Genomic DNA, 22,935 nt, shown 5'->3' on the forward strand with positions numbered 1-22,935 from the left:
AGAGAGAGAGAGAGAGAGAGAGCAAGCAAGTGAGATAGATGGTGCCGAGAGGAGAGGGAGAGAGAGAGAGAATCCCAAGCAGGCTCCTGGCTTCTGGGACAGAGAGTCCAACATGGCCTTGGATCTCATGAATCATGAGATCATGACCTCAGCTTAAATCAAGAGTCAGACGCTTAACTGACTGAGCCACCAAGGTGCCCCAGAATTTTTTCTTTTCATCTCTTGGGTACAATCTTTAAAAAACTGGGTTCATCAGAAAGCTTTTCTCCTACCCTCAGATTATTTGTGAATTTTGTCCCCTGAAGTGAACTTCTGAGAGCCCTGCCACCCAAAGCCTTACGATACCAAATCATGGCTCTTTCTTCTCTAAGCCTTTGGAAAGTTGGCTTAGAATTCTTTAACCCCCAACTATCATGTCTCCAGTTTGTTTCTACTGTCACATTGGTCCTATTTTCAAATGTCCCTGTCACTTTTGTTTAGCCAAATCATCTTCTCTGATTAGAAGTGGTCACCTTTGTCAATTCTGAGCAAAGTAACCTCCAAGGAGACAATGAGCAAACTTGAGGCTTGCAAGAGGCACGGGAGTGGTTGAAGCCACAGCACTACCACGCCTCTCTGGATGCATTTTACAATCTCTGTCAAAGTGGCCTGGGGGAAGGCGGGTTGAGAAAATAGGAGGTCTGAGGCTAAGACCTACCATCTGCGTGATGGAAACGCAGCTGGTTGTACTATCTGTACTATCTGTACTGGATGAGTGACTAGGGCAAATCGCTTATATTTCTAGGCTCAGTTTCTCACTTACAGAGTGAAAATAGTAACACTTATTTCATGGACACTTCATGGGGTTAGAATCACATAAAAACTAAAGCATCTACAAATTGTAAAGTGTTATAAAATGCTAACGATGATTATCATCCCAGCTCTATCTCTTGTGTTGCTCTGTGTCATCTGTAAAATGAGCAAGTTGGATTTTACAAGATATTTTCAAATTCCCTTTCAATGACCAGTACTGCCTTGGAAGTAAAGTGCCGCATAAACTTAACTCAGGAAGAATATATTTGAAAACATTCTTCAAAGAAAGGTAGATGTATCTGTTTATTTTCATTTCCATGTATGTGGGGATGGGAGCTGTATGGGAATTTTCAAAGCAACTATATTGTTTAATATATGTAAACATTAACATACATTAATATACGTACACATTAACTACATATAATGAGTTTCAAACTATTTTATGTTTTTATATATTATATACCATTAGTGCCATTCAATTCTATTTTTCACCCATATTACCAAATAAAATACTTCCTATGAGATTGATAGGAATTATTCAGAGTCAGATATGAACTTCATCAAACAAGGAAATGGAAGGAAACCTGACTAGCTGTTGGCCGTTTCTTGGGATCCCACTGAAGCATGTCTCTCAGGAGTTGAATGGCTTCACTGCTAGCATTTGGAATCAGGGTCTTTAAGTTATTGGGTACGCACTGGGGCCAGCGGAAGTTCATTGCACTTGAAAGTTGGTAGCCTTCAGGCCAGTCGGTCTGAAAGAAGGAAAAGACACAAAATCTTGCTAGCTGATGTGTTGTGATAGTATACATTCTGGTACATGTAGCCATAATGGAAAAGCAATCATGTCATTATCATGTTCATACACTGTGGCACTGTGTGCAATAAAACCCAGAGGGATGCTGATGGAAAGACTACAAAGAACGTGAAGTCTTTGTAGGCAACAGTGGAAAAGACACTGAGTTTGCCACCAATTTGTTTTATGACCTTGCATGAGATAGTTCAAATTAGTATTTTCCTCATTGTGTTCTGTGAGACAGATGTTTTAGAAACTGCTAATGAGAAATTTGGGGAGGGGTGGGTGGAAATAATAAAATAAAACACCTTGTCCCTGGTTAAATACATTTATGATGCCCTACGTATTACAATATCCCCATCTTGATGATTCAAAATAAATATGCTAAGAAGTCCAGCAGTAAAGAAAGCTGTTTTACTCAGTCTAAAGCTCTCCACTGTGTCATGCATCATTTTCACGGGACACTAAATTCTAGGGGATATGACAGAAAGTCATTTTTAAGGTCTCTTCTAGCTCGAGCACTCTACTATTTTAGAAACACATTCTGGTATAATTGTTCTTATTTTTTGTAAGGTAAAATAGCACTAAGTCTAGCTTATATGATTTATTCACTTAGATAGTTATTGAGTGCTTACTACATGCTCAGCCAGTTGTTGGGTATCCAAAAATAATCCAATACAAATCCTGCCCTTAAAGATGTTACTGTCCAAAAAGAGAAAATGAAACATTTATTTGAACACACAGTAATACAGAGAAAAAAGTGATCATGATCACAAGTGAGGTACAGGTATCCAGAAAAGGGAGAGATTCCAGCAGGAGACTCTGGGAATCTTGAAGACGTGGCACTAATGATTTATTCAAATGATCAAAAAACTGTTGAGGGTCTGGTTTGTACCAGCAATGGTGATAGGATCTGGGAAAATAAACACAAGGCAAATCTCAGCCCTGGGTAAGCCTATGGTCCAGGGCACAGAGAGGTACACAGATCATGATAATATAACATAGACTACAGCTGAAATGGAGAGGAGACTACAGTGGCAGAGAGGACGTGAGTTATTGAGGAGCCTTGAAAGAGTGGAATTAAGTCACGTGAGACATTCCCGCTGGTGTGCAGAGCGCGCATGCGCAGAGCTCAGACGTGCAGCGCCGCCAGGGCAAGAGGCCTGAGGATGCAGGTACCACATGGGAGATGAGCCATAAGAGTGAAGAAGGCTGGGAGGTGGGGACTCAACATTTTAGCAGGGGGGACTGTACCAGGGCTGGCATTTAGCTGGGGGAAGTCTAGCTGCAAGATAAACCGGGGGCAGGGCTTGCGGAGAAGATGCCTCAGACACAGGCAGTGGCGGTAGTGGGGCTCCCAGGCGACAGCCGAGCCGGAGTGATGCGGAGGCTGCTTGCAAGAGGTGAAGGGAGTGCGAGAGAGAGAGAGAGAGAGAGAGAGAGAGAGAGAGAGAGAGAGAGAGAGTGAGTGAGTGACAGAGACAGAGACAGAGACAGAGACAGAGACTGAAGCTCAGACTGCAGGTCGAGGCACTGGGATTACGTGGGACCGAAGGCACAAACGGGCAATGGCGGAAGGAAGATGGCTGAGGGTAGGCAAAACACAATCTGTGTCTGACGTGTTGAGTCCAAGGTGACGGTGAGGGAGGGAGAAAATCTCACAGGTGGTGTAAATACGTGAATGCAGTAAAAAAGAGGTATTTCACTCAGGAGGCTTCAGAATGGATGCAGGAACCATAGACATGACAATAGAGGCCCGACAAGGGAGGGGACATGGCGGAGGGAAGAGCAGAGGGGACCATAACACATATACTTAAGAGCAGGAGGGACGGAAGCAGCTGCTTCTGCGAACAAGGGCAGGGAAGGATCACCGAGGTGGAGGGAAAGACTGCGGGATGAGCAGGTCATCCACGGGGCCAGAGCTTTCCGGGGTGCAGGAGAAGGAGCATGGGAAGCTGCTAGCTTTAGCCAACAGGCCTTTGTTCCCTATCATTACCTTTTTAGGTGTCCCCAACAGTTGGCAAATCTTGAAGATGGTGTCAATTTCACTGGCCCCAGGGAAGAGTGGCCTGAGCGTGTACACTTCCGCCATGATGCAGCCCACTGCCCAGATGTCAATGGGGGAGCTGTAGTTGGTGGACCTCAGGAGCACTTCTGGAGCCCTGTACCTGGGCGGACAGAAGCACTGCTGGTTACTGCGTCCACAGTCAGAAGTTCAGTGACACACTACAATCCATTCTCAGTGAGAGGCCTTCTCTATTTCTTTTTTTACGTTTTTATTTATTTATTTTGAGAGAGAGTGCAAGCAGGGGAGGGGCAGGAAAGAAGACAGAATTCCAAGCGGGCTCCACATTCTCAGTGCAGAGCCTGATGGGGGGCTCCAACTCAGGAACTGTAAGATCATGGCCTGAACTGAAGTCAGACACTTAACAGACTCAGCCACCCAGGCACCCCAACCTTCTCCATTTCTAATTTCTACCTAGCCCAGTGTGGTATGGGGACTCAGGAAGATTTGGCTGCTGTCATATACTAGTGCTTCTCTATTTTATGGTATTTTCACGGAGCATTTCTTTCCAAGACTCTTCTGTACAGCATCCTTGAGAAACAGAGAGTAAGAGTAAGGTAAAAGAGAGAAGAGAGAACATAAAACTTGACTGTAGGGGCTACTTCTTGGTCATGGCTGACTGCTTAAATTCTTGGGGTCTGAAAGTTTTAACAATCGCAATTAGCTGGTTTTTCAGACAGGTCTTTGGAGAATCTTCTACACAACTCTTCTAGGAAATGGTCTTTAGTGAAGGCTATATATAAAATATTATTTATATCGGGATTTATTTATAGCATAAGCTTTTAAACCTGGTACAGTACCAGTATACCTACAAATATATGTTTCAAACTGCACTGTTTCTGTTAGTGGAGAGTTAGTATTTGTGACATTCATATTATCCTCAGCATAATGGTATATACTTTTTAAATTTTTAAATGTATTTTATTTTTTATTTTTGAGAGAGAGAGAGAATGAGCAGGGGAGGGGCAGAGAGAGAGAGGGAGACACAGAATCTGAGGCAGGCTCCATGCTCTGAGCTGTCAGCACAAAGCCTGACACGGGGCTTGAACTCACAAACTGTAAGATCATGACCTGAGCTGAAGTCCGATGCTTAACGACTGAGCCACCCAGGTACCACATAATGGTGTATTTTTAAAGAAGTGCAATTAAATAATTTTGAGGAAAAAGTACTTACCATCTGGTAGATACATAGTCTGTGTATGGGGGTCTCGATCGGATCTCTCGAGCCAACCCAAAGTCTGCAATTTTCACAAGTTCCGGGCCCATGCAGAGGAGGTTCTCAGGCTTTAAGTCCCGATGGAAGAAGCCTATCAAGACAGTGAAGAAAAAATCCAAATGCACGTTTACTTCTGCCTTGCTCTTACAGCTCTATTTCTCTTTTTGAAATAGCTGTAACTTGAAAAGTAGCCTGGAATGGCGCTGAAGGTGCTATGCACAGGACTTCTTTCATTTCCCACTGATGAATTCAAAATGTAAACAGTTCAAAAGCTGATCTTCATCATATTTTTTTCCCAAGAGAAAAAAACAGCTTTTAAATGATCAAAACTCAGTTATGGACTGAGAGAGCTTTGCGAAAATAAATTGTCACTCAAGGAAAAAAAACAAAAACAAACCACGCCTACCCTGGTCAAGTCAGCCAGAAAGAATTTGAGATTAAAACCATTTCAAAAGACAAGAGTCTTACAAGTCCTGAGAGTTTATGTCACAAGAAAACCGCAACTGTAATTTTTATTTAGGGAACAAGGGATTTGAGAATATGACCTACTCATATCTAAGATTCCGTTGTGTTGCAACAAATGTTTAAGTGTTAAATGCTTATAATTGGCCTAATGAAGGAGAAGAGGTGTTATCTGCTGCGTACATCATGAAAGGCAAAGACAGCTCATCACATGGGAAGCCTGTCTCAGCTGCAGCAGTTTTGGGGGTGCGTGTAGGACATTCAACACTTGAACCTTCTAGGTGTGCTCCAACACCCACTGATCGGTGATAAATGCCTCAGAAAACCTAAAACCTTCCACTTGTACAGAGCATCACTGACAGAGACATCATTCTATAGGACTATAAATCTCACCGGAACACAAAAACTGGAAATACAACTCTGTGAATGCCGCTGATGGTATTATTTATCTTGTACTGTCATTATCAATGTTGTGAAAGGTGGATCCCAACTAGCACATTATGGGAGCAATGGCCAGCCAGCACGGAAGAGCACACTATTCTGTGACAACCTCTATGCTGCAAATGCTCAGATCTACATCTCTGATGTGCCTTTCCCACCCTTTCCTGGACCTGCATCTCTGATAGGCTATGTCACTGCCTCCCCTATCAACCTGTCCCAAACCACTTTTCCCCTCTCCCAAATCATCTCTTTTTCCCAAACCTTTGATAAAATATCCTGGCTCCTCGCAGTTATATTGGATCCTTCCCAAACTGTCATAGAAATATATTCTATTTCTCACCCAAGTATCTTCATCTGACCCCTCTGCCCTCTTTCACTCCTTCCTCCCAAATATCTGCTCTCCTCATCTATCCCTACACTGCAAATTTCTGGCAGGCCTTCCTCACTCCCGCTTCCTACACTTCCTGATAATTTCAACACTGTTTTATTGTCACTGTCTCTCTTTCTCTCTCTCTCTCACACATACACACAAGCTTCCATGGCTCTTTATGTTATTTAATAAGCTTGAACTCCTTTCAGTCTACCTACAGAGATACTTATTTTCTAATACTTAACACCAGCATGTATAAAGTGTGTTCCAATCACATAAAATTCCTCATTTCCTTCAGGTTCATTGCATCTATTCCCATCAGCAGTGTTGTGCCCTGGTTCCTTTTTATCTGTGTCAATCCCAATCTTTGCCATCCTTTGAGACCGATTTTGAGTTTCCCTTCTTCTGGGAAGCCATTTGAACTATGTTAGCTTTCTTCACTGATTCATCATACCAGTATTCAATGAAGGCCTACTCCAGGCCAGGCACTGTGTGAGGCTCTGTGGATTCAGAAGCAACTTAAATGGGCATAGTTCTTGCCCTGGTGGACATGGTAGGCTCTCCCTTCTGAACTTGAGCAGGACTCTACCATTTTCAAGTACATTGATCATGTCTCTCTAATTATATGGAGCACTTTAAGGGTAGAGGCCACAGTTCTATTTCTTCTGAATGCCTAGCACCATGGCAGAGCATGGTGGTCTCATAACATAGTCTTATTGACAGAACAAAGGACTTGAATAGATTTGTAGGGAACATAAAGGAGCTTGAAGGTGACAAATCTATCTTGGCCAAGTAGACAGGGACAACAGAGGTTAGACCAGGAGGCAGGAAGGCTCACAGAGAGCAACTGAGAACTGAGAAGAGTAGTGACCCTGAAGTAGTGTGGGAGACATTCAGGGCTCAGAGCAGGAAGTCCTCAGCACAGGGGGAGTTCCAGTAGGACTAAATCTATGAGTCAAGGTTATTTCCCCCAAACCCTCTCCAGTCTAGAGGAAGGGGAGGGTAACTGTGATGTGGTCATACTTGAACATGCACTAGATGTTGAACCATGGAAGGCAACAGTGTTTTAATAAAAAGACACTCCTCTCTGTTCATCTGGTGAAGACAGCAGAGCTTGGTATAAGGTCACACTCCAAATGGATAGTATTATGGCGTAATGATGAATCTGTAGGCAAATGGCTAAGATGCACAAAATAAATATAACTACAGAGTACATGGAAGGGGCTGAAAGTGCAGAAGGGATCATATCTATTCATGAGGGCCACAAGTGAGAAGAGGAAGTACTTCCTTTGCACTAAAAGGCTGCTTCTGTTTTCCGTTATCCAAGGCATAGAGATCAGAGGAGTCCTACCTGGATTAACCCAGAGACAGGCACAGGGAGTTTGCTGTTTGTACATATGGAAATGTGTATGCATATACATATGTATCTTGTTTGTATGGGAAGAAAAAAATACATGTATATATTCCACTGCTTCATTCTTTACTCTGCTATTATACCAATGCATGCTTTATGGCTTTCTCTATACCAGTTCCTTAAGTATCCTAACCAGATTAATGTAAATTAAACCTAATTTATAGTAAGAACCAAATTTGAGGCTGTCAGCATATTCAAAGGGTAATGCAGTATTTTTCAAGGATGGCCTTTATTTTTTAAGTTTATTTTTGAGACAGAGAGAGACAGAGCAAAGTGGGGGAGGGGAAGCGAGAGAGGGTGACACAGAATCTGAATCAGGATCCAGGCTCTGAGCTGTTAGCACAGAACCTGACATGGGGCTCAAACCCATGAACCGTGATCATGACCTGAGCCGAAGTCAGACGCTGAACTGACTGAGCCACCCAGGTGCCCCAAGGATGGCCTTTAAAATGGAAGAAAACAATTTCTGATGTGGACAAGTTTGGATGGCTTATTATCAGACTGATTAAAATAAAGATTGTCAACATACACCAGACTGGGCAGTTTGTAAGACTCAGTATATCCGAGTCATTGTGTTTGGACTCTCTGTTCTTCAGAGCACCCCCAGTTCCCAGAAGGCCTGACTGTGTGCTCTCGTCTTGGAACTGGATTAAGAATGTACAGAGGCACAAGCAGTTATCAGAGAGTGACCTTCCGTCAGTGCACACAGGAAGACACACACTCCCATGACCCTGAAAATATAGCAACCATGTGTCCTCTCTTCCTAAAAACTCAGAGCATTAAGAACACACCAGTGAAAAAAAGAAACAACAAACATCACTTTCTTATTGAACAGATGGGAAAAGTGAGTCACCGGAGCTGGTGAAGGTGGGGCGGTGGTTAATTATTCACAATCCTGTAAGAATGTGCTAGAGCTAGTGTACTCTGCCCCTCTTAATCCATAGAGTTAAACCTTGATTTGTGGTTCTAGTCCTTTCAAGTCCAGATGGATGCTGTTTTTCCTCGTAGACTCCCTGTTTCTCCTCTAGTTGGATGAAGTTATTATTTCCAAACTTATGTGGCATTTCCCTTATAGTGAGTCATTTGTCCTCCAGCCTCCAAGCTGCATGGCAAGCTCCCTCTGTAACCATGTATAACACCCACTCAACAAACCTGCACCTTACCTTGCTCAGTTCATCCTGTTACATCGACTTGCGCTCCAGACCTTGTACCTTGCTTCCACTATAGGTCATGCTCCTGTGAGCACTGACTGCCGCCTCCCACTAGTCAAGCTTTATCCTGTCTCTCGCTGCTACCTCCTCTTTAATCCTACTAGAAGAGATGCACCAGTAAAATGAGGAACATGAAGACTCTGGTCCCCCATGTATCTGTCTAAGCAGCTTCATGTTCTATAGATCATACTTCAGTTCCTGAACAATCAGAGGAACAATGGCTAAGAAAAAACTTAACTGCAAATGGACTCTTAACAATGACTGATGAAAATTGTATTTGTCAGCTGACATATGCTGTTTGTTAACCTGTATTTGAGCACAAGCCTTTATAACTAGGAAGCATTTGTGAATATATCTGTAGAAGACCTAGCCCCCTGTTCTTTTCATTACTAAATTAGCAATTATTAGCCTTATATTAATGAGTTCTATTCCTTGGTGATTAAAACGGTAAGATCCTCATGTCATGTACATTTATTGTTCATCTCTATTTTGACAAAATATTGTAATTTCCACACTGAGAGGCACTACAGCATAGTGGTTACTTGTGGAGACCAATCAGGTTGTCCAGTTTCAAATCCCAGTTCTGTTCACTGTCTGGCAAATCACTTAGCTCTCTGGGCCTCACTTTCCTAATCTGTAAAATTGGAAGGAAAAAATAGCATCTACCTTAAGGGCTTGTTTTGCAGGACTGAATGTTAATTTTGTAAAGGTCTTAGGGCTGTGCTTGGCACACTGGCACCTGGCAAGACCCTGTCATTATTAGTACTATGAATCCTTTCATTTTATCTTCCCAGCAGGGGCGCGGGCAGACACAGCTCCAATTTTTGCACAGAAGAATGAAAGCTTCTGAAGCCAGTCATGCACTTCACCTGTGAGGAGGTGGTGCTAAGCTCTGATCCAGTTCTTAGCCGGTACGTGTTCTGCTGATGTGTGCACTGGAGCTTGCAACAGTAAGCCCACTTCCTCCTCTGGGCTCTGATTCACAGTGGAAACCCTTACAGCTGGCTCATTCAGACACCACACAATAGCCAAGTGCTAGTAAGATAAGAATCTTCCTGTTTAAAACTGTTTGGCTTTCAGAAGACAGGAACAGACCTCAGATTAAATTTCAGGGTCCCCCATGCCAGTCGAATAAAAGGGAGATTTTTCTCTTTCATCCTGGCAGAAACAGTGTTATGCTTACTTTTCATTAACAACCCTTGGGCAAGGGAATGCATCCAGCCACAAAGAAGGCTTTCTCTCCTCTGCCACGTTCTGTTAATGATGAACCTGATATGAATATATGGAAATAACCGGTGAATACCTAAGCACTCTGAATTTATGCAGCATGCCTTCCTGCTGTGGAAGTTGTGACTTCACAGACATTACTGAATTTACACCTACAGTGTTTTCCTCCATAAGGCCATTAGGACAGCAACACACAGAAAGGCAAAGGGCTGACTCAAGGTCACGCACTGTACGGAGGTCGTCAAACACAGAAGCAGAGAACCACTAAGAAGGGCAAAATGCTGTGTCCAAGTCAGCTAAGGCATTCTTAATTGCTTGCGTAGATAAGCGTGACCTGGATATTTATAAGGGCAGGTCAAGGATGAAGCCAGACTTGCATTAATTATTTAATTCTGGCAAAGTACATGTGCTTTGGCATTGCTCAGTCAGTACCAAGTGGAGTCATGTTTTCATTCCCTATGGGTGGCAAGTACTCAGTGACATGAACTATGGCCATAGCAACTACTTGCAGCGCTGTTCTCCCTCTCAAAGGAGTCTACTCCCTCGGGGCAGAATGCACCTTCTCACAGTAAGAACAGACTAACAGGGCACGCCTGTGAAGCGCTTTAGATGATTCTTTTTTCCATTACTGGAGGAAAAGGACAGACAGTACAGAGTTACATGTGCACTTAACCAGAGTCAAATCAATACCACATAATAAACCATTATAAACTTTCCAAAAATCATGTATCAATAAAAATGAGATTGGACCTGTAAATTAATATCCATCCCACCTACAATTATTACTGCTATTTTTTTTCACCTCTTTTCTCTTGTTTTCCTTGAAAGAAGATGGGGTTTTCTAGTGGAGTATGGCAGGTGGGCACAGATACCTGAGCTAATGTCCTCTCTACCGTTTTGTTGCAGTGGAATCATTGACAGGTCTTTAAACCTCTCTGAACCTCAGTTTCTTCTTCTTTTGAAGGAATAGTTACCATGTCCTTTCTAACTAAGAAATAAGTAAGGTGACAGATGAAATGTTATTCAGCTGAAACTAGAATTGGCCCCTTAATAGCGGGGGAGAAGTGTCCACAAGAATGAATATTTGGTAACAGCCGTGGTGCTAAGAGCAAAGGTATTCTGACTTTCTCCATGAACTGAGCCTTCAGTGCACTGTCTTCATATGCAATCTGAGTGTCCAAGGGATGTGAGAGAAACTGAGAGTGCAGAGTTTCAAAGAGCTGTTGTGTCCCAGTAGTATCTGGATGATAAATACGTGCTGCGTGTGCGCACATTCATGTGCATTTGTGGGTGTGGGTGTGTGCATGTGGTGGGGGAGCAGGTATGTGGGCGTATGTACATGTAGATGTGTAGGTACACGCATGAGGTATGCGGGTGAGTGTATGTGTTCATTTGATGGGGTTAGGTAGAGATCCAGGTAGAAGGCTGTAGGTGCTTTCTTGCAACAAATGCCTGAGTCTCATGAAAAGCAACTAAAAGGAAAAGAAGAGAAAGCCAATGAGTATTAACTTTCTTTTAGATCCACTACTCAGTTTCCAGCACTGAGCAAACAGCCCAAATAACTGAGAGGCTATGATTGTCCCTGTGTGAAAACATTCTGGTTGACCTTTCTCTTTTGAGAATCTAATTTATAGTAAGAACCAAAGTAAGATCTTTGATTTCTCATCACATCATTTTCCCAGGCTTTTGGACCTAGTAAGTTACCCTTCTCCCCGTATCTGTCCCTCAGACACTATACCAGAAGCTTTTTGTGTTGTGCAAACTCATGCCATCATCATGAATCCTGGTGACTGAAGGTTCTATCAATGCCAGCAGATCAGGCTGACCTCCCTCCCCTCCCATAATTATTTCTTTATTGTGGTAAGAAAATTTCAGGTTTACTCTCTTAGCACCTTTCAAGTATATACCAAAGTATTATTAATTATAATCACAACAGTATACATTATATCCTTATTCATCTTCTAACTGAAAGTTTGTACTTTTTGACCAATATCTTCCCACGCCCTCTGCCCCTGGTCCCTGTTAACTACCATTCTATTCTCTGTTTCTGCAAATTTGGCTTTTTTAGGTTTCACACATAAGTGATACCATGCTGTATCTGTCTTTCTCTGACTTGTTTCACTTGAGCATGATGTCCTCAGGGTCCATCCAAGTATTATCAGTTATAATTGACCTGTAACATCGTGTGGAAAATTCTTAGTCATTGTTTCAAATATTTGTTCTGTTCAGTTCTTTTCTGTCTTTTTCTGTTATTCCCATAACATGTATGTTTCACTTGTGTAGTTACCCCACAGGTCTTGAGTATTCTGTTTTGTTTGGTTCCCCGGCCACATATTTTTTCTCTTTGTTTTTCAGTTTTGAAGGTATTTACTGAGCTAGCCTCAAGCTTAGAGATTCTTTCCTCAGCTGTATCCAGTCTACCAATAAGCCCATAAATGACATTCTTCATTTCTGTTACAATGTGTTAGATCTCTAGCATTTTTTTTTATCCTTTCTTAGAATTTCCGTCTCTCTGCCCGTGTGTTGTTGCATGCTGTCTACTCTATCCATTAGAGCCCTGAGTATTTTAATCACAGCTGTTTTAAATTCCTGGTCTGACAGTTCCAACAATACCATCATACTGAGACTGGTTCGAATATGTGCCTGTCTCTTCAACCTTAATTTTTTGCCTGTTAGTATGCCTTCTATTTTTTTCTTCAGTCAGACATGATGTGCTAGGTAGATGGAAGTGCTCTAAATGGGCCTTATTAATGTGTTGGTGAGGTTTGAGGGGAATGAAGAAGTTCTGTGGTCCTATGATTAGGTCCCAGTCTTTTAGTGAGCCTGTGGAGGGTGACCTTTTACTAAAAAACTTTTTACTGGAATTGGTTCACAAGTGGACTCAGTCTTGCATATTACTCAATGATTATTCAGTATGTGCCTGGGGCTGACATGGATTTGCACAGATAGCCTCTGTGTGGTTCATTTGGTCTCTAACCAAAGGACTACTTAGAGGAGGATCCCAGGTGACCCATGCCACCGGCTGTGACACAATGTCTTTTCTACTCACTGCCAATTTGTGTCAAACCTGTACCTAATGTATTATCAAAGGGCTTCTGCCTAGGTTCCTTATTGGGTAATGCATCTCATCTGTTGTCGCAATATTTGCACTGGCAACAACATCCTTAGGTGGGGATGGGTGGGAATGGCTTTGTGCCTGTGCAAGATCAACTGCTTGGTGCATCTGTCTATAAAGTTAAAGTGACTTCAAATGACCCCCTAAAGAATTCTTGGCTTCCCCAATGGACGTATCCATCCCATGGCTCTGTGTTTACAAGAAGGTGGGTTTGCATCCAGCTAGTGGCAGAGATGTAATAACACCACAGGTATTTGCTAGAAAATATACCCTCAAAGTCATTGCTACTTAATACTTTTCAAAAGCTCAACCAAGAACAATAGTATTGGAGGATTTCCTGAAGGGTATGTGGCCATCCATTCCTCTAGATATTCCAAATCTCTTCTTGAACTATCTGGACCATCCCTAGAGTGAATCATACTGGACCCCATTAGAACTGTTTTCTCTGACCAGGTGATGTAACTGGCCTCAAAAGAGGGATATGACATGAAACTGCCCTATGTAACCTGTCACTTCATGTTTGCCATGAAGTCACAGTGTACTGTCCCTGCTATAAGGATCCACGAGAGAAACCTCTCTGGTCTTAGTTCTAAGAATAGTTCTGCTTCTCTTGGGCAACTGGGCTGTTTTTACGGGGTTGGGGCGGGTAACCATGTTGGATGCAATTGGTCATGTTTCCCATTTTGCATTGTCAGAATGCTCAGAATAAAATCTGTAGCATGCTTTTTTTACTTAAATAGAACTTGCTGACATGCATTTTTCTGATTAACTCCCCCCTGCAGCTATATCTATACCTTATTTTGTCTTTGTCTTTTTTTGCTCATTTTTAATTGATTTTATTTTCCTGTGTTGAATAAATTTTGTTAGCATTTTTGAATGCTTTTGAACAAATGAAATAGATTAGGAAAATGAGAAGCCACAGCATAGCAGCAGTAGTAGATTAAACATAACATGTGAAATTTCTCTGAATTCTAATCTTAGGCTTCTCATTAATATACCAGATAATGGGCAGGAATAAATTTTAGATCTATGACAAGCTTAATGTTAACACCTAAAGAATAAGAACATGCAGATATGATAAATAGTGAGAGAAACTAATAAATCAAGTTATGAAAGATAATATATTCCAAAACCCACTGTCAGCCTCTCAACTCTTTCAGCCTTTTCTGGAAGCCAATTATAAAAGGCCCTGATGATGGGGTGCCTGGGTGGCTCAGTCGGTTAAGTGTCCAATTTCGGCTCGGGTCATGATTTCACATTCGTGGGTTTGAGCCCCGTGTCGGGCTCTGTGCTGAGAGCTCAGAGCCTGGAGCCTGCTTCAGATTCTGTGTCTCCCTCTATCTCTCTCAGTCCCTCCCCATCTCATGCTCTATCTCTTCCTGTCTCAAAAATAAATAAAACATTAAAAAAAATTAAAAAAAAAAAGGCCCTGATGTTTCCTGAATCTTCTACCTGATGACAACATTTCACTGCTATTAAAAAGCACAGTACTCCAAATCACCTACCGTGTTTGTGAATAAATGCAAGTCCTTGTAATATCTGATACATGATATTCCTTATAGCAGATTCAGGAAACAGCTTATTTCTGTGTGGGGCAGAGGAGGAAAAAAAGTCATAAGTCTAGATTTAATACAAATCTGAATACTCTGTGTTCACGTTCTTTTGGTTATAAGAATTTAAGAAGACATTTGCTCACACACTAATTTGACCAGATCCTTTGATAATAAAGACCAGAGAAAAACAATCATTGGACCATACAAGACAGCTACCTTGTAAACACTGGTGTATTGGTCTATTGGTAATTAGTACATTCAGTTATGTTACAAAGAAGATTAAAAATTTTATAGTAACCATCCCCTCAAAAATCCCTCCAATCTATCATATAAAAATCTTCTCTCTTCATAATATAAAACAAAACCTTAAAAACTTTTAATGGGGAAAATTTGAGGTCTTCCAGATGAAGTGCTTGTGAAATATAGTGGATAGTGCCATATTCCCTTGGTTGGGCAAACCATACAGCTTCATTGTTGCCAGTGACAATGACAGTGGTATCTGTTCACTGAATCCACTTAGACAAGCTGTGAATGGCACTCACTTGCCACTAAGAAAATATACCCAAGGGGTTCTACATGGTTCACTTTCAGAGTTCAAAATTATCATAGCAAGTGTTTTTTTTTTTTTTTTATTAGTGTACTCTTCCCAACACACACAGCTCTGAGCACTAAAGCAAGAAAGGAAGTGCAGTCAACCTACAGGTTTTCAATGGAGGTCTCAAAATAAACGAAGGTCTCCCACCCTGACCTGCACCTGCTCTGCCCATGTGTCCTTGTGGGCGTGAGGGCGGCCAAGGATCTGTTCAGTCTTTGAGCTTCTCTGGGTGAATAACCCTTTGAAACATGAAAATGGCTGTGTTGAAAGTAGCTTCTGTGAAGCTATTAAGAGGCCTCCAAAGTAGGAATGTGGGTTGGGCCCCTCATCTAATGGTCAGCTTTAAACAGTGAAGCCTAAGGAGCATGGCTGCGACAAACAAAAGCAAAAAGTAAACCCATCTGCTTTGCAATATTTATTTCTAAGGTCATGAGGACCAAACTGTACCTTTCTTTAATGAGCTGGTAAAGGTTTTCCTTCATGTACTCGAAGATAAAATAAAGATGATCATTTTCCCTGATAACTTCTTTTAATTTTACGACATTGGCATGGTTGAGCTTCTTTAAAGACTGAAAGGCAAGGGGGAAAACACAAAAAATTGGAGAAAATCTGTTGTTGAAAAAGAAAAGTAATGCCACATATACTTAGGAAGAAACATTTAATTCCAGAACTACAGAAATGCCGCAATTCCTAATTTATTGACAGTTTAACAAATGGTATTTCTCTGAAGTCAATAACAACTTTATGTAGAAAAACTGTTTCGATTAGCTGACTAGAAAGTAAGCACTTGATCATTACTGGTCTTTCCGGCTGCATCCTGCACTAGGCAAGGGGCCAGAACTATTTTAGGTGCAGTCCCTCCAGATGACGGAATTCATGCCATGAAAATGGCCAGAAGGGAACCAACTGAGAGCTGAAACTCTGATTGTTCATGTTAGAGAAGGCAGCTGCTGTGGGTTGAGATGACCAGGCAACAGTCTGCACACCCTTTGAACAGGAAACTGTTCAAATAGACAGGCTCACAGCCCAAGGCTCTCAACGTCCATCTGACTCATGTGTCCATGAGGCACACAGCACTCCTCATAATGTGAGTTTTAATGGAGAAAGGAGGAGGTGGAGACATCGCATTGCAAAGACCCCGAAATGAGATGAGAGAAAGAGCTCTGCTTCTAAGAACAACAGCAAAGGCGAAGACATCAGGTAGGGGGTATAAGAAACAAGAAGGTGGCTCAGAAAATGGGGCATGACCTGAGTCTTCATCTTGGCACACATGCAGTTTTCCTGTTCCCGGCACATCCGTGTGAGTAGAGCCACGTGTAAACTGTTTTCTGTTTGCATCATTAGTTCTGCTGATGGGGAACGAGTCCCCTTGTGTTTGTGAGCAGTGATCCTGTTCATGTACAACAGCTAGAGAAACTGCTGCTTTGCTCACCGGATGGTCAGAACCTGACTGACAGCTCCTTCAAGGGAGCCTCAAAGGGCCACTGGACAGTGAGATGAGCCCTTTAATTCCAAATGCCTTTTCCTCACAGAGAAGTGACTCCAATAATAATACACCTTAAAGCTCTCCTGATGTTTGAATTCCCTTAAAAAGAGCATTCCTTTTGTAAAATGCAATGTCTGGAGACAAAATGGTTAACATGAATATCCAAATCTAAAAATTTTTTTAACATTTATTTTTGAAAGAGAGACAAAGCATGCGCATGAGTGTAGGAGGGGCAAAAAGAGGGAGATGCAGAATCCGAAACAGGCTCCAGGCTCTGAGCTGACAGCACAGAGCCCAACACAGGGCTCCAACTCACAAACCACGAGATCATGACCTGAGCTCAAGTTGTATGCTCAACTGACTGAGCCACCCAGGTGTCCCTGCAAATATCCAAATCTAGAAGGACAGTCAGTATTAATCCACCCAAAGAATCAGAGCTTGGGAGTGCAATAATATGATGGAGTAACTTCAAGCAGCCGAGAAGAGACGAGATATGGCCAGTGAATGAGAACAAAATAAAACTCTTCAGGAGGTTCTTCCCTGAAAGACAAGCTCCTGCCAAGGAGCCTCTCTGGCAGGAAATGCTCAACTAAAGGCCAGATCCTTCTAGAATGACCCAACAAGGCTGGTTACTTGTTTCAGTTAAGTTGGCTTCCAGGTTCTCCATGAGTAACAAACATAAACATTGCTTAACTTGTAAGTATTCACCCTGTGGTCATCCTTCCTACCTACTTGCTTAAAATGCATCACTGCATTTGCTGAAATATCCAGTGGATAAACAAAATGGATGGGGCAAATTCATCCAGGGGAAAATGAAGTAGGTTTTTAAGCTTTTCAAGAAGAGGATTCTAGGCAAGGAGTAGGGTACCTTTGATACTTGGCCTGATACATGTTTTGAGCATGAATTGCTGGCTCAAGTCTAAGAAGGGCTAGCAATTTCTTTCTTTTTTAAAATATTTATTTATTTTGGGAGAGAGAGAGAAAGCTTGAGAGGTTGAGTGGGGGAGGGGCAGAGAGGGAGAGAGAGAATCCTGAACAGGCTCCATGCTGTCAGTGCAGAGTCCAATGCAGGGCTCAGTCCCACAAACTGTGAGATTATGACCTGAGCCGAAACCAAGAGTTGGACGCTTAACCAACTGAGCCACCCATGTGCCCCTCGCAGTTCTTTTTTCTGAGCAAGACTCATGGGCAAGTTAAAGTCTACATTAGTTTAATATAAAAGGGATTAACTGTGTAGGGGATTTCATGTGACTCATTTTACAGATAGAAGGCATCTTATTTTGGCACAGTAAGAGTTTACAAGGAGAGGAAAAGACAGGACAATTAGAGCAGAGAAGCAGAAATAGCAAATTAAACCCAGGTCAGCAGTCCTACTAGGGATTATTGATCCCCATTTGGGTGAAGGTTCTTAACTATTTACAAAACTACAACATACTGCTCCCCAAGGGTACCCTGGGGCAAAAGACACAGTCTTTGCCTGTAAGAGGCAAACAGCTTAATACAGAAGAAAGGACATGAATACAAAATCCATAGAACAGAATAAGGGAGATCTTCTTAGGCTCAAGAGAATGATAGAGACAAGGAACATCAGAAGCATTTCAAGAAGGAATAATCAGCAAACCCTGAGTGAGTGTGTCATCTAAAATGTCACTTGAAGGAAGAGCAGCACCCAACACTGCAGGCACAAAACTGTCTGAGAAAATGAATTGAATTTGGCAACAGGTGACTTTTAAGACAGCAACTTCAGCAGAGTTGCAGGGGTAGATGCCTGATTCAATTACATAGAAAGTCAATGTCAGGTGGGGTAATGATGGCAAAAGGAGAAGTCTGGAAGTTTAGGCAAGGAAAGGGATGGAAGCTCCCAGGGAGAGAAGGCTGAGGCTGATCAGTGAGAATGGTGGGCACGTATTTTATTTATAGGCTAACGAGAAGGAGCCAGTGGAAAGGAAGAGCTTAAAGAAAAGGGATGGTTCAGGTGCTTGGATGACTCAGTTGGTTGAGCAGCAGCCTCTTGATTTCAGCTCACGTCATGATCTCATGGCTGTGGGACTGAGCCGTGCATCAGGATCCATGCTGAGTGTGAAGCCTGCTTGAGACCGTCTCTCTTTCTGTCCCCAGCTCTCGCAAAATAGACAAACTTAAAAAAAAAAGAAGAAATGGGATGGTTCACAACAGCCAAAAGGTGGGAGCAACCCAACTGCCCACCAACGAGGGCACCTGGGTGGCTCAGTCAGTTAAGCCAACTGCCCACCAACGGATGAACAGATAAACAAAATGTGGTCATACCTACAAAGAAATATGATTCTGCCTTGAAAAGGAAGGAAATTCTGACACACACTAAGGCACGAACCTTGAAGAAGCTTGAAGACACTATGCTAAGTGAAATAAGCCAGTCACAAAAAGATAAATACTGTATGATTCTATTCATATGAGGTACCCAGAGTCAAAGTCATAGAGACAGAGAGTAGAAAGGCAGTTGCGAGGGTTGTGTGTGTATGTGTGCATCATTAGGAGTCTGCTTGGTGGCACAGAGTTTCAGGTTTACAAGATGCAGGGAGTTCTAGAGGTGCATGCAGGTGATGTCCACATAGACATATGAACGTCCGTGACACCAGTGAACTGTACACTTACAAACTGGTAATACGGTACATTTTACATATGTGTATTTCATCACAATTTGAAAGGAAAAAGACATTAGTGGGAAACTAGTGAGATCAAAATAAATCTGTGGTTTATCTGATAGTACTTTACCAAAGTTTAAAAAAGAATATTCACCAGTACAATAGCATGGCAATCTTCTCCCTTGGACTTTTAGCTGTGTAATGTTGTCATTTGCTCCCTTTTGTTGGCTTCAGTGAAACAATTCAAACGGAATGAGTAACTCCAAACAACCACAAATCTAAGCATATATAAAGCTATTTTTAATCAACCAGACATAAATGATCCCCTGGTGTATTAATAAATACCTTAACCTCCCGAAGGTTCATGCATTCCTCCCAGGAATAAAACTTTCTTTTCATTCTAAAAGAGAACAAAGAAACAAATAGCATGCTTATTCCCAGTAACAGGCTAAACTTTCTGTTCAAAAATGTTTCTATTCTGAATCTGGTGAATAGTGCTTAGAGGTGGTTTCAATTTCTTCTGAGTATTACACTATCCAAAACAGCGTTCATTGACAATCTGGCAGTGCGATCCATGCTGCATGGTCACAAAGCTTCCCAGCAGAGGTGGTACAGTGCAGTCCAAGGAGGCTTTGCCTGCTGTCTCGTTCTATCACTAATTGGCTAACCTTGCCCTGGAGGCGAATCCCTCAGGCTTATTTGATCTACATTAGAGCTCTCCAACAGAACTTTCTGTACTGATGGTAATGCTCTGTGCTGTCCAGGATGGTAGCCACTGGACTAGACACACAAGGGTACCGCATCCTTGGAATATGGCTAGCACAACATAGGAACTTCATTTTTCATAAAATTTAAATTTAAATGCCACTTGGTTGCTTGCCACCCTGTTGGACAACACAGTTCTAGACCCTCTGGTACAAGGGCTGGCAAACGATGGCCCATGAGCCAATTGCACCCCACCATCTGTTTTTGTGCAGCCTGTGAGCGAAGGATGATTTGTCATATTTTTAAATAGGCAGGGAAAAGATATCAAAAGAAAAATAAGATCTCCTGATAGGTAATAATTTTATGAAATTCAAAAATCAGCTTCCATAAAGAGTTTTATTGGAATACAATCACACTCATTCATTTATACATAGCCTATGGCTGCTTTTACACAATAGCAGAACTGAGTTGTGATACAGACCATATGGCCTGCAAAGCCTGAAATATTTACTGCATGGTCATGTACAGAAAAAGTTTGCCAACCTCGGCCTACAGCCTGAGCGGGGAGAGAGAGAGAACTCTATGGGCCAACCAGAAATCCAAGTTTCAAGGTTATAACTTTCGTTGCACTGCAATCACATGGTGTCCTCTGACTCTTCCAGCAGCCCCAGGAAATAGATGGGGCAAGAGAGGAAATGAAGGAACAGAAAAGTCACATCATTTTTCCCAAGGTCTCACTGTTGGCCAGTAAGAGACCAACTTCCATCTCTCCACCTCACTCTCACACTCTGTCCCCAACATCATACCATCTGCTGGCACAGTAACCATACCCAGTTCCTTTGTTCGTGCCCCAAATATTATTTAGCCCCCCACCACGTGGCAGGTGCTTTGTCTGCACTGGAGATACAATGGTGAATGGGGCATCCCTCATGGAACTGACATTGCTGCAGGAAGGCAAACAATAAATCACTTTCTGTGCTGAGCACTAGGAAGGAAAGGCACAGGGCATGGTAAGAGTGGACCACAAAGTGACCTACGTTAGCCTAGGGTATCAGGAAGCACTCCTGGAATGAGGTGATGTTTTAATTAAGACCCAAAGGATCAGGTGGCCTATGAATGTGGGAGGTAGGGAATACCATGTGAAGATGGGACAGAAAGGTATTTGGTGAGTTCAAGAAGCTAAAGGTCCAGAGTGGCCAGAACAAATCGACAGTGGGGTAGTGATAGGAAAGAAGACTGAAGAAAACAGGCAGTGGCCAAGTGATACAGCACATTGTAGATCACATTAAAAACTGGGAGCTTGATCCTAAAATTGATAGGAAGATATTGCAAACTGCTATAGTTTGGGCTTCTCTGAAAGCAGAGCGTGAGGCAAGGAATTGGGTGCCAGTGGTTTATCTTGGCGGTAATTCCAGAAAGCCAGGGCAAGGAACAGAGAAATTGCGAATGGAGAGGTGGGAAACCCACTAAAGGGTGTGTTACTAAGTGATAACAAGTTGGGCAACTGGAGCTCAGTCCTGGTGGGGAACTTCTAAAGACCTGTGTGGAAGGTGCCCTGGTTGAGGGTCTCTCAAGTGTGCTTGGGGCAGGGGTGCTGGTGGCAGGCACAGAACTGTACACACAGCATGCTGAATTCAGGTAGGACAAGGCAACCTGACAGGGCAGAGGGAACGCAGCGTTTGGCGCAAATGGTTTTAGGTAATTAGATTCATATATTTAAAATAATCCCTTCAGACTGGAATGGAGAGGGATAGAATGGAAGCCAGGAACCCTATAGGGGAAATTATTCTTGTGGCAGAGGTGGTAAATGGCAATGGGTTGAATGGGAGGTTAGAAGGGAGAATACAGAGAAGTAGGTGAATCAGATAAGTATCTGGTAGTTGGAATCTCTGGGTCTAGACGGCCAGTGTTGGGCATATGGAGGGAGGTCAGTAGGACATGCAGGTTTTGAGGGGATGGTAGTGTCACTTATCAAGACAGGGAACACTGCAGGAGAAACAGCTCTGGGGCAAGAGAGGGAGAACATTGGAGATAAGCTCAGATTGGGATATAATGAGTCTGAAGTATCTGCAGGGCGTCCAAATGGAGATGTTGAGAAAGTGACTGCATAAAGATAGATGGGCATAGCAGGAAGGTTTTTAAATAGTCCCTAAAGACTCCCACCTTTGGGTTTTCAGAGCCTTGAATAATGCCTCTTTTCTAATGACTTGCTTCTAACCAATGGAATACAGCAATCTGAGAGGACGTTACTTCTGTGATTAGTTTACAAAAGCAAAAAGATGTGACTTCCATTTTGGGAGAAGCCTTTCTCATTGCCTTTGTGGCACCTATGTCTTGAAGCAAGGTGCCATGTTGTAAGCTGCTCTCCGGGGAGACCACATGCCAAAGGACAGAGGACAGCCTCCAGCCAACAGCCAGCAGGGACCTGGGGCCCACCGTACAACCTCCCAGGAGGTATTGGATGCTGCCTGTAATCACGTGAGTGAGCCCCAAAGTGGATCCATTCCCAGCCCAGCCTTCAGATAAGGCCAACACCTTGATTGCAGCCTCATGAGAGACTCTAAAGAACTCACCTAGATCTTGCCCAGACTCCTGACTCACAGAAACTCTGAGATAATAAATATGTGTACTTTTAAACCACGAATCTTTGGGGTAAATTGTTCCGCAGCAACAGATAACTAAGACAGTGAGACTGGACTCAGATTGCAAAAGGCAAGTGCCGGGGAGATGAAGACCGGAGTCCCCAGACCACCACCTGTGTAAATGGTCCAAATTAAGTCCTTCTCAGGGTTTCAGTTTCCTTTCCAATAAAATGTTTCTTAACCTGCTCATTACTATTTCGCAATATAAGACACTATGAAAAAGTACT

General features: G+C 42.6%; 1 protein-coding gene and 1 long non-coding RNA gene across 4 annotated transcripts in view; one reads left to right on the forward strand and one right to left on the reverse strand.

Moving 5' to 3' along the window:
- Positions 1 to 22,935, reverse strand: part of ICK (intestinal cell kinase) — a 54,678-nt gene that overhangs the window by 10,330 nt on the left and 21,413 nt on the right. The window contains exons 3-8 of one of the 2 annotated variants that reach the window (XM_029945110.1): positions 19,707 to 19,761; positions 15,702 to 15,823; positions 14,612 to 14,691; positions 4,825 to 4,957; positions 3,582 to 3,753; positions 1,377 to 1,544 (exon numbers count right to left, since the gene is read on the reverse strand). In XM_029945110.1, the coding sequence (XP_029800970.1) occupies positions 1,377 to 1,544; positions 3,582 to 3,753; positions 4,825 to 4,957; positions 14,612 to 14,691; positions 15,702 to 15,823; positions 19,707 to 19,761 (730 nt within the window). The remainder of the gene's footprint in view (positions 1 to 1,376; positions 1,545 to 3,581; positions 3,754 to 4,824; positions 4,958 to 14,611; positions 14,692 to 15,701; positions 15,824 to 19,706; positions 19,762 to 22,935) is intronic. The other variant, XM_029945111.1, reaches the window with a different exon arrangement.
- LOC115296628 lies at positions 2,724 to 22,706 on the forward strand. 2 transcript variants are annotated; one of them, XR_003910965.1, is made up of 3 exons: positions 2,724 to 2,760; positions 9,559 to 9,675; positions 22,407 to 22,706. It is a non-coding gene; the product is annotated as an uncharacterized LOC115296628 (long non-coding RNA). The 2 variants fall into 2 exon arrangements; XR_003910966.1 differs by lacking the exon at positions 2,724 to 2,760 and adding an exon at positions 3,618 to 3,827 and having other exon boundaries at positions 9,562 to 9,675.

Source organism: Suricata suricatta, chromosome 7 (assembly GCF_006229205.1).
Source record: "Suricata suricatta isolate VVHF042 chromosome 7, meerkat_22Aug2017_6uvM2_HiC, whole genome shotgun sequence".
Lineage (NCBI taxonomy): Eukaryota > Metazoa > Chordata > Mammalia > Carnivora > Herpestidae > Suricata > Suricata suricatta.